The following is an 11,643-nucleotide window of genomic DNA, read 5'->3' as shown; positions in this document are numbered from 1 at the left end:
AGAGTTGCAGTCTTACATGCCAAGTCCTAAGTAGCTTCATTCTTCACAGTATTTAATAAAATCCCATATTTTGTGTCACTGTATTGATATATTACTACACAACATATCATGATACAATACTGTGGTGATTTTTTACCCTTACCCCTACTATGGTATGAATTTCAAAATCCTCAAAATCTTTCTCGAGTTATTGCTTTCACAAACTTGGATGTGCACATTACACGCCGGCCTGGCAGGGTGACAACAATACCTATCAGTCTTTTACAGCTGAAGGGTAAAAAAGACTATATTGGACATATCAGCTGTTTTTATAAATGAATTTACACTGAAAGGTGTTTTCTGTTATGTAAATGTAGATTAATGAGGGAAAAAGAACTGATCTGACAACGAGCTGCACTTAATATGTTACGAAATTCACACCAGTCACAATCATAAGCAAAACAACTTTATTTGGAGAAGTGCTACTTTTCAGCAGCACCTGCAGAATAGCGAACAATATAAATCCTATTCTGACTCGCATCCATGGAAAAAACAAAAACAGATCAATGGTTTTCTTTTATTATCCTTAACATCTTCAAAAAACATCCATTTTTCATAGATGTGTGAAAAAATTAAAAAAAGATTGCATTTAAACGTCTTGATCACGGTGGTGGTAGTGCTCTCCTTCAAACACGGTCACAAATCATGTTGGTATGCGGCTGCGCAGATACTCCATCAGTGCATCTGTTCCTTTGGCCACAATTGCTGCTCTGGGTGTGCGGAAAGGATTTCCCTCCAGACTCAGACACCTGAGGAACAACACCAAATTCAACTCAGTTTGTGAGGAATTTCATGTACATCTTACAGGAATATAACATTTTGCGACATGCTGACAATAACAGTAGGATATATTGTCATTTATAACTTCAAATTATGTCCTCAAAGATAAACGTTGTCAGCATCTGTTTTATCCAGCAGGATAAAGTGATCTCACTTAAAAAAAATACAATAAATAATGAGTCAGGTCCTTACCTGAGGGTGGTACACAGGCCCAGCTCAGGAGGGATGTTGAGCAGGTCATTGTTTGCCAGATCTAGTGTTGACAGATGAGTCAATTTCATCAGACGACTAGGATCTACCTCACACACCTGGTTATTGGCAAGCAATATAGTCTCCAGAGAAAGGGTCTCATACAGGACGTCAGGGAAGGATTTGAACCTGTGAGCAACAGAAATACACCGAGTACACAAACACAGGTCAGACAGTCCAACTTACTGAACCACTGTACATGTGCTCCATTACCTACAGTTTATGACCCAAAAAGCGAGGAGGCCGGATTCTTCAGTGTTCTCGCAGAGTGACAACAATGTGCAGCGATTTGTAGCTAAGACCATGACGATAACATATTTTTCTTATTAGTTTTATGTGAGCAGAGGATCATTGTCTAGTCTGTGATTGATTAACTTCATTTTCAATGCACAGCATCATATTCTGAGGTCCAAACTGTACAACATACTGTAGGCAGGAATCAACATGTCAGCTGACATCCCTTGTGGAATCGGATCGAGTAAGACAACAATGGATGCTTCATGCTAAGCTGCTAAGGGCAGAGGTTTAGATCACATCCCACTGAGTTCCAATTTTACATCCTGCACACTCTTCTTTATTTAGTGCTTAGATGTGGTGCTCAGAAAGGTCAGTAAAGGGAAGGTCTTGCAATGGATCACAAGCTGTATATGGAACATCACAACACACATTACAACTGCAGCTAACAGCACTGAAGTGCTTTATGGAGTAATGTGCAAGCCATGTCAGGATCGCCTCAGAGCTGATCAGACATCAAGGAGGAATCTAAGTAAGGCACTGGGACTGCTGTGGCTGCTCCCTCGAGCAGCTGCTTATGTGTGTGTGGGGTGTGATGAAAAAATGGCAGCTGGATGATGGGGCTGCAATGTGGAGTTAAGTTACCTGTTGTAAATGAGGATAATGGAACGTAGTTTAGTTAAGTTCTGCATTTCAGACGGTAAATCACTCAGCTGATTATTCCTAAAACAAACAAAAGAAACAAATACAGCATCAAATATTAACACTCCACCCTTCCCTTTTCAGAAGTTTCATATGTCTTACTGACTAGTACTAAAAATAACACCCATTATTATGTAATGTCAGATTATAGCTTAATTTAAACAGGACAGGACAGGACGGGAGACTCCAGAGCTAAAATGTTGGCAGTGGTTTGCAATGATGTGGTGTGTGAAATGGGTCTGCAGCACTGCTGATTTGGAAGGGAAAAAACAAAACAAAAGCAAAAGAACACACACACACACACACACACACACACACACACACACACACACACACACACGAATGATGCGGTGGATTTCCGTCCTTTCTGTACTTTGACTCAAAATTTGCATATTATATAATAAATGGAAGCTTCCCGAAATAAATTCTGTCCATATCTGAGTGTCGGCTGTGTCTGCGTACCGGAGATCGATGTGTGTAAGCTGGAGTAACTTGCAGATGTCAGGTGAACAGCTGATCAGTCTGTTGAAACCCAGATTGATTTCTGACAGCGAAGACTGGAATTCCAGCAGCCTGCAGACAGAAGTGTGATTAGTCTGCAATCATCTGCATTAAAATGGCTTTTTGTTGGGGCTTACTGTCTGTCACACAGTGATGCTCTGTGTGTGTGTGAGACAGAAAGAGCAAGGGAGTGTGCATGTACCTGGGAGGAACTGAAGTCAGCTGGTTTTTGCTGAAGTTAACTGTAGCAATGCTCTGATCAGCTGCAGCATCAAACAGCTCCTCTGGGATACTCCCTGCTTGCTTGTCACTGGTCACAAACACATTCACATTGGAGTATTTAGCGTAAATATACTGTAATAACCAATAATTATTAGGCATGGGAATTGATAAGAATTTAGCAATTTCATTGTCAATATCCCTTCAATCCACTTGATTGACTATCCATTCCCGTATCGATCGTCATTGGCTCTACTTTGTGAGCTACCACCATAACTAAACTGCACAGACTTCACAGACTTTACATTCTGCAAATTGATTGCATGATGCGGTCATCATTACACAGAACATTAAAAGTAATGCCGTACGTTACTTAATTACTCCCATGAGCCAGTCATTTGTTACACTACTCGTTACATTACTTTTGTGTTTCTCCATAAAATGACCTGTAATCACCATTTAACACTATAAGCCTGAGGCTAAAGTCCCACACACCAACACAAACCCCTATTCCTGATGAAGACACGCATACGATCTTTCTCTTAGTATTTAGGTAAGAAGACAAAGCCAACAGTACAAAGCAAAGATAAAAACCAGCACAAAGAGCCTGGTGAGTATAGTTTTCTGATTTCCTGACAGAGTACATGCACGTTCCTGTGGCAATACGTGCAGAAACCAGTCTATATCACTAACCTGTATGCCAACAGCTTGAGAGTTTTAATGTCATGCACATTGACCCTGGCCTGGCTGGGTAACATCATAGCTGTATCTCCTCCATCTGTTTTTTCAGGCTCCTCTACAAAAAACAAACATAAACACATTGAAAAGATTATGTAAGGACAGCAGAAGCTGTAGATTTTAGCACCCACGATAAGAAGAACTAAAGCATTGATAGCACTTCATAATACTGTCACACTACTCAGCATTATTAAGGTATTAGTAAGATGTTAGCAACTTCATTTATGTAGCATAACTACTAGTTAGTATCCCATTTACATATACAGGTAGGGCAAAAAACAACTTTACCTTTAACTCTTCCTCTCAAATACTTCAGAAGTTCACCGGTTCCTTTCTGTAAGAAAAGACAACAACGTTTCTCCAGATTCTCTGAATATTTTCATGATATTATGTACTGTACTGTATTATGTTCATGATATGATGAATTACTCAAAGATAATATTATTTAATGTGATTTAAAAGTCTTTTAGTTTTTAAATTTAAAGAACATTCCAACTTTTCTGGAATTCATGTTGCATTATAACTTTTCTATATGATCCTGTAAATTCAGATTTCAGTGTTTTTACATATTCAGCTGCCATGTTTCCATCTCTCTTCCTTTCCTCTGTTTTACCATGCATACTCTGCATTTGAGTCCTCATGTGTCACCTACAGAGAGGATGTCTCTCCTGATTCCTCGCAGAGGGTTTCCCTCCAACAGCAGCACGTTCAGGTTGGGCAGCAGGCTGAGAGACGCTGGAAGGCTGACAGGACAAAATATTATTCGTATGAAAATCTACCTGCTAGGATTGACTCTGAAAAGGTAGACACCTTTCAGATATAACATCAAGAAATACTTGAAATAAAGAATACAAGAATAAAATACAAATTAGGCATAAATTCAGACTAATGGCACTAGAAACTTGATGCAGCTGCTCTCAGTGTAGAGCAGTGATTATATTTGCTACCAACTGAATTCAGTCACATCCTGGCTGCTTGCAGGTATAAACGGTTTACTGAGCAGGGTGTCATCATACTGAAGGCTTACCTGGTAATGTCATTGTTGGTGAGGTCAAGGCGTGTTAGCGTACTCAGTAAAGTGATCTCCTCAGGGACTATTTTGATCTTGTTGTTTCTGAGTTCCAGAAGAGAGATGGCAGACAGGCAGGATAGCTGCTCCGTCTGCAACTGCTCAATTTGGTTGTTCCCCACATATAACTCCTACACACACACACACACACACACACACACACACACACACACACACACACACACACACACACACACACACACACACACACACACACACACACACACACACACACACACAGTTACATCTTTCTGCACTGCCAGAGTACCAGACGCACAGAGCGATTTGGTCATTGCTTTAATACGTCAGCATCACTCACACCACAAAGGAGTTTTAATTCTTGGAACATCATTTTGCTGTTAATACCTTGAGCGCAGGTGCAGGGAGCTTTGGGAGGAGGCGGAGCTTGTTATGTCTAAGGTAAAGCTGCTCCAGAGCGAGCATCTCTGATAGGCTTGCAGGAATCTCAGTCAGCTGATTGTCACTGCAGTCCAGCAGCTTAACATCTGCCAAATCAAACCAGAGTTCAAAAAAAAAAAGCCAGAAAAAGTAACACAACTTTCAGCTGCTGACATGCCCATCTTATTTCAGGGCCTTGGTGTATGTCAAAGAAATAACTTGTTGGACCATTGAACACCTCAAAGTCCCTCCACCCACATCTTGGTGAACTATTGGCCAGCTTGTAGTAAACATAAAAATACAGCGAGAGCTGCCCAAAATAAAACTCAACTGTACTACTCAGACATATTCGTTCACGAGTTTGTCTTATATTAATATTTTCTGTTGTATGGCAGACATAAAATGACACTATTGTTTTATCCAGAAATAAATATAAAGCCAAGATTTAAACACAGAACCTTGCTATAAGGTGTCCGTGCTGATTACTGCACCATTGTTCTACCTGAGGGTGCATTTACAAGAAGGAAACAAGAGGAGGAGCCATGATGGTGTTGCAGCTTTGCTGGATATTCATTCAAAATCCAAAACTACAATGACCAGCACGACCGCAAAAATCGTCATTGGGGCTGTTGTTTATTTTTCAGAAGGACAATGAAATTTAAAAAAAAAAAAAAAGAGGCTCTTCATGAACTATTGTTTTTTTTTAATGCAACTGATCTAAACATCGAAGTCTGCCATAGGTGTGAATGTGAGCATCAAACATTGCCCTCTGTCACACTCCCTCTCTTCACTTGCTTGTACTTTCTAATATGAGCGCCAGTGGGAGCAAATATCAGCTAAATTCAGCAAAATGAAAAACGCAAACTGTCCTGTCTATGCTTTTAATATTAACTTTAAATGAGTTGCTATGATAGTTAATAGTTAGTGGGGATAGGTTAATTGAAAACACTAAATTGCCCATAGGTGTGAATGCGGGAGTGAATGTGAGTGCTAATGGTTGTGCCTGCGACAGACTGGCGACCTGTCCAGGGTCTACCCTGCCTCTCGCCCTAAGACAGCTGGGGTAGGCTCCAGCACCCCCGCGACCCTGAAAAGGATAAGAGAAGCAAAATGGATGGATGGAGTTGCTATAATGTTAGTGTAGCTATAACTGGTAGCTTAGCTTTGGCCTGTTGATCCACCTCATCTGTTGTCATATGCTTTATAGCAGCTGATCCTCATCTTTTAGATAAGCACCAACTCCCCAACAGTAAACAAAATCAATTATGTTATATCTTAATATGCACAGAATTTATGTTATTGTTTAATAAAACAGCATTAGCTAACATTAGCTAGGGTCCTTCACTAAACAAAACACCTGCCCAGTTCTCTACCGTTTCCCCTCAAACCACAAATACATTTGCCACCGGTGGCTGTTTGTTCTCCTGATCCTCGCCTGTTTCTGGTCATCTTGATGTCTATCAGACTATTAATTATAAGGCTGTGGTCATATGCATACATAGATGTTTATACTTCAGTGCATATTTTATGTCAAATCCATATTATTGCATTCTTTTTATAAACATCTATTCGGTGTGGTCGCCAACCTGCGAGCTGCTGGAATAATTTGTTAAGCTGGAACTTGGAACAAATGCTTTCTCATTCACAACTTATTTGTAAACACTTCTGCAACTCTTACTTGTGAGCCGGGCTAGGCTGTCTGGGAGACCGCTAAGCTGGTTGTGACACAGGTTCACTTTCTGCAAACTGACGAGACACCCGAAACTGGAGGGGAGGCTCTTCAGCTGGTTGCTGGACACGTCCTTTAATCGTTCAACAGGATGGACAGAAATTGACCATCATTCCATTTCAGTCTTTCATTCCACTTTGTTTTAATTGGGAAATAAATGGATTCTCAATACATTTCCAATACAGCAGAGGGAGTAAGACACACTAGAGTGCATGCATTATGCATTAGTTACCAGCTCTGTGAGGTTCACGAGCTGTCCCAGATCCTCTGGCAGGTTCTCCAGCAGATTCTGCTGCAGTGTGAGGCTACGGAGGTTCTCTAGAGTACACATCTCAACTGGCAATGAGTGTAGCTGATTATGACTGGCCACATAGAACGAAAACACAACAGATCACTAGTTATTGCCAACTTCAGAATGCTGATATGCTCACTTTTCTTCACTGCAGCCACTGCGTGCTTTTTTAAAGGATTGCAGAGACAAACCCTCTCTTTCACTTGCACACTTAAATGCATGTAAATACTACATTTGTTTTTTGACAGATGTTTAATGCACTTAAATTATTAAAGCATTGCAATTTCTAAAATAGAAATCAATGAAGACCTCATTTATGAAAGACCTGCAGTGTTTTCTCTTTTGAATATTTATTATTACTCATTAATAAGGCACAAGTATTTCTTATGCAATGAACAGGTGGAATAATCAATAGGACACTCTATTACTAAAATAACTGATAGCTCCAGCAAATTCTGTATTTATAGTCTTCATTTACTGTGTTTTGCTCATCTCTCTTTTAGCGCCGCTGTGGGACCGTGCTACAATTTCATTGTACTATTGTACGTATGATAATGAAAAGTTAAACGAAACATTAAAGAGCTCAAACAAAGAAAACGATGTTTTGTCCTCCAATGACTAATATATTGTTTTGAAGTTTGGCGTTGATCCAACAGAAACTAAAGCTTTTTCTTAACTCGTGTGACCCTGACCTTTGACCTTGAAGGATTACATCATAAAATGGTGTATTTTAGCTTTACCCATATGATTGAAGCAGACGTGGCTGAAATCTTTGGCTTCCATAAGCTGTACAAACTTGAGAGTTTAAGATCTATTGTGACATTGTGGTCCATCATAAAAGTGTGTACAGCTCTTTCCATGCACTTTCACACGACATATGACTTGATATGGTTTCTTGAAATGTTTTTTAGTTCGCCTTAGCTAACCTAGGTATTCATGTTATCCAAGGCCTAGTCTACTACTGTGAAGTTTGAAAACAATACATAAAAAATTGTGGGCAATGAAAGTTTTTACTTTACATATTTGGTGCAACCTAACCTGAATTTGAAAATGACATCTTGGAAACTGGACTGTGGACAAACTAACAGAACTGATTACATACTCCCTCTGTGGCTCGAGTGGACACAAGACTGGTCAGCAGACCGGGTATACTGCATAGTCTGTACACGGCCTCCAGCAAAAAACACACTCTACAGGTAGATTGCTTTTGCGCTAACCCACTGAACCGTAGTCCAGACTGTGGTTGAGTACCAGAGTTCAGGCTGGGCTGTAAAATAAAATGTGGTCATACCACATACTGACTTTCAAACACATTAGAATTGTACAAACTCTGGTTTTGCCTTACATACTGTATTTCCATGTGTATCTGCACATTTCAATAAACCGCTACATCTATTTTCCTAGCAAAATATAAACAAACTGGAGTGGCTGTTGCACAGTATTGTAACATAAGACATTTTATTGGAGTATTATGAGTGTGCACAAACTTTTTCAGATTTCTCTTTTCCATTAGGATTATGGACTTATGGTGTGTGTGTGTGTGTGTACCTGAGTCGCAGCTGTTGAAGATTCTGCAGTTCTCCCAAAGCACTGGGTAAACTACTCAACTGGTTGTCATGTAGCTGCCAAAACAAAAGTTGACATTTTTTGTTTATTAGCTAGATTTGAAGTCATCATCCCATGCTCGCCAAGCATTAATTTTCATAGGTGAAAACTGCATGTACTCTAATCAGCACTTGAGGCTAGTTTTAAATTCTGAGACAATTCCCCATACAGTCCTGTTTACAGCCTGGTACAATAAAAAAGTTTTGATCTTTGCTGGTAGCTTTTAGACAGTATCACAAGTAGTTAGAAAGCACTAATAGAGACAGTGCTTGTGAGAATTGGTGTGATTGGGTGAATGTGGCATGTTGTATAGAGCGCTTTGAGTACTCCGGGAGAGCAGAAAAGAGCTATATAAGAATCAGTCCATTTACCCTTTAAAAACAGAAATATATGCTGGAAACATTTTTAGATTAAAAATGATTCCATGTCAAATTCTAATCAGCTTTTGTTCACCATAGCTTTACTGCCTTGTTAGGTTAATCGAATGTATTGTCTCTGACTAACACAGCATTAGCAATTAGCTTATTACTGAGGGGAAGAAAAAAAAAAAACATGAGAAAAAAATATATATGTGTATATACACACACACACACACACACACACACACACACACACACATAAATAATAGACATACACTCAGCTAACTTGTTGATTGAGGCTTCTACTACTTACATCCAGTGTAGTCAGTCCAGGCAGCAGTCTGATGTCATCTGACAATAATGTAATCTGATTGGATGAGAGCAGTAGTTTTGTGAGGTCTGTCTGCTCCCACCAGCGATCTGCTGCTCCAAAGGACACATTCTGCTGGGCTTCCTCTGGTGTGTCGATGTTTAGACGAAAGACGTTCTGGGGAACTGAGCCACGTGTTACTAGGGTTTCTATGCAGTATCAGTGACATTAAATTCATTTCATGTCCTGGAGACTCAGGCCTAATTTTTACTTGCCTAACCCCAACCATAACACTTTTTCATTCATATAACTGGCCTACAACATGAAAGTAAAAAAAGGTTTATGCTCCCATGATCACAACAATAATAATAATAATAATAATAATAATAATAATAATAATAATAATAATAATAATAATAATAATAATGATGATGATAACAATAATAATAATAGTGAAAAAAAGGGGTGCCTGTAGCTCACTAGCTAAAACAGGTCATCTACTAATCGCAAGGTTGGAAGTTCGATCCCCGGCTGCTCCCATGCCAAATATCCTTGGGCAAGATACTAACCCTGTGTGCTCTCCGATGAATCCATCGGAATATGAATGTGTGCAATTGTTAGAAAGCGCTTACTTAGACAAACCATAAACCTAAGCTTGTGTGAATGGATGAATGAGGTAAGTTGTATAGATAGATAGATAGATAGATAGATACTTTATTAATCCCCAAGGGGAAATTAAGCATGTATAAGCATGAATAAAGGCCATTTACCATTCACCTGACACAACAAAGGCCAGTGTAGATTTTTTGTGGAAAGAGACCATTGCCATGAAGGTATGCACAACATGGTACTAGTCACGAAGTAACAAAGCCAATAAATTCCTGGACCCCAGGTTTCATCTTAACCTTTGCAACAGCAACAAGAACAATAAATTTCATCCGGCTGGGCCTACCTTTTAGAAGGTCGCCACGGTGGATCATCTGCCTCCATCTCACCCAGCATCCTCTGCCATACCAACCCTCTACATATCTTCCTTTACTACATCTATAAAGCTCTTCCTTCTGCCTGGCAGCTCCATCTTCATCATCATTCAACAAATATATACACACACTATTCATTCTCTGCACATGTCCAAACCATTTCAGCCTTATCTGTCTAACTTTGTTAGCCAACTTTTTTTTTTTTTTTTAAAATTGCTGTTGCTTTCCTAACAGGTCAAAGTGTTGTGACCATTCTCCTCTGACCTCTGGCATCAACAAAGCATTTTTCCCCAGATAACTGCTGCTCACCAGACATTTCTCTTTGTCAGACTATTCTCTGTAATCCCCAGTGATGGTTGTGCAGGAAAATCCCAGCAGATCAGCAGTGTCTGAAATACTGACCAGCCAGACTGGCACCAACAATTCTCCCACTTTCAAAGTCATTTAGATCCCCTTTCTTCCCCATTCTCATACCCTATTTATACTCGAGCACGTCGTCTTAACCCTGTCTACATGAATAAATGGGTTGCTGCCATGTGGTCGGTTGATTACATATTTACATTAACAAGCAGTGTACATTAAGCAGAGACAGTGTACATATATATATTTACACTGGCTTAAAATATACTTTTTGAAAACAGGCAGAATCATGTGTCAGTGTTCAAACATGAGCAATATGGGAATATCAAGGTTCAGTTTGTTCAGTATATAAGTCAAAATATATATTTATACTATATATAAATATATAGTAGTCCAGGGAGGAATTAAACTTGTAGTCATATTAATATTATTATTATTATTATTATTATGTTACTTTTTTTTTATTAAATCAATGGCAGATCTGGTCTTTTAGTGGTGCTGTATGTGTGAGCTAACATAAAATTACCTTCTTTCAGTCCTCGGCCGGACAGGTTGAGCTGCCCGCTCTTCCTGGCCGCCTTCAGCAGGCCGTACGGAACAGTCGGCTCTGCCGTTTGCACCTTAAAGCCCGCCAGAGAATCCTTACACCCCCCTTTGAATCGAGACATGGTGAAATAAACCCGCGTTGAACTCAGCTGATGTTTAACCTCAGCACCTCACCCACCCATAGCCTTCCGCCAAAACTAAAAGCGTTTCCGTTTAAGATCCTTCAGAATAAAAGTCTTTCATTCACACTTTGTCTTCTAATCAATCGATTTATGTGGCAAAAGAAAGAAAATATCCTTTAAACACGAACAAGTGACCTTTAAAACTTAAAAATCTACGAATCAAACTCTGGCTTGATGTGGTCTGGAAGTATTTCAGACGTTCAGGTTACACACGCTGCCATATCAAAGAGTTCAACAGGGGGCGCTAAATGTTCAGGAGTTCAGCTCCAGCTGCAGTTATATTGCATCAAAGCCTCAGTGACGGACATACAGGGATCGTGAGCTTACATCCTCCTGGACACAGATGTCTG

General features: G+C 39.7%; 1 protein-coding gene across 1 annotated transcript; it reads right to left on the bottom strand.

The window, feature by feature from the left end:
• Positions 1-429: 429 nt before the first annotated feature.
• lrrc40 (leucine rich repeat containing 40) lies at positions 430-11,498 on the bottom strand. The gene is made up of 15 exons (XM_003448768.5): positions 11,092-11,498; positions 9,229-9,410; positions 8,500-8,573; positions 6,892-7,021; positions 6,609-6,732; positions 4,898-5,037; positions 4,490-4,662; positions 4,115-4,205; positions 3,751-3,796; positions 3,418-3,520; positions 2,708-2,815; positions 2,467-2,577; positions 1,948-2,025; positions 1,012-1,197; positions 430-788 (listed from the first exon to the last, which is right to left on the bottom strand). The coding sequence occupies exons 1-15, from the start codon at positions 11,231-11,233 to the stop codon at positions 683-685; spliced, it is 1,794 nt and encodes a 597-aa protein (XP_003448816.1). The 5' UTR covers positions 11,234-11,498; the 3' UTR covers positions 430-682.
• Positions 11,499-11,643: the final 145 nt, after the last annotated feature.

Source organism: Oreochromis niloticus, linkage group LG17 (assembly GCF_001858045.2).
Source record: "Oreochromis niloticus isolate F11D_XX linkage group LG17, O_niloticus_UMD_NMBU, whole genome shotgun sequence".
Classification (NCBI taxonomy): domain Eukaryota; kingdom Metazoa; phylum Chordata; class Actinopteri; order Cichliformes; family Cichlidae; genus Oreochromis; species Oreochromis niloticus.
Note: the sequence above shows the minus strand (reverse complement) of the source record. Positions and strands in the feature narration are given on the sequence as shown.

What these genes read in the sequence shown, in the direction of transcription:
- lrrc40 (XM_003448768.5), bottom strand. Translation starts at nt 11,233, where the DNA reads ATGTCTCGATTCAAAGGGGGGTGTAAGGATTCTCTGGCGGGCTTTAAG. An exon ending in CTCAAGCTGTTGGCATACAG is followed by an intron (nt 2,816 to 3,417) that starts GTTAGTGATATA and finishes GTTTGTGACCAG; the next exon opens with TGACAAGCAAGCAGGGAGTA. An exon ending in CTGACTTCAGTTCCTCCCAG is followed by an intron (nt 2,578 to 2,707) that starts GTACATGCACAC and finishes TTCTGTCTGCAG; the next exon opens with GCTGCTGGAATTCCAGTCTT.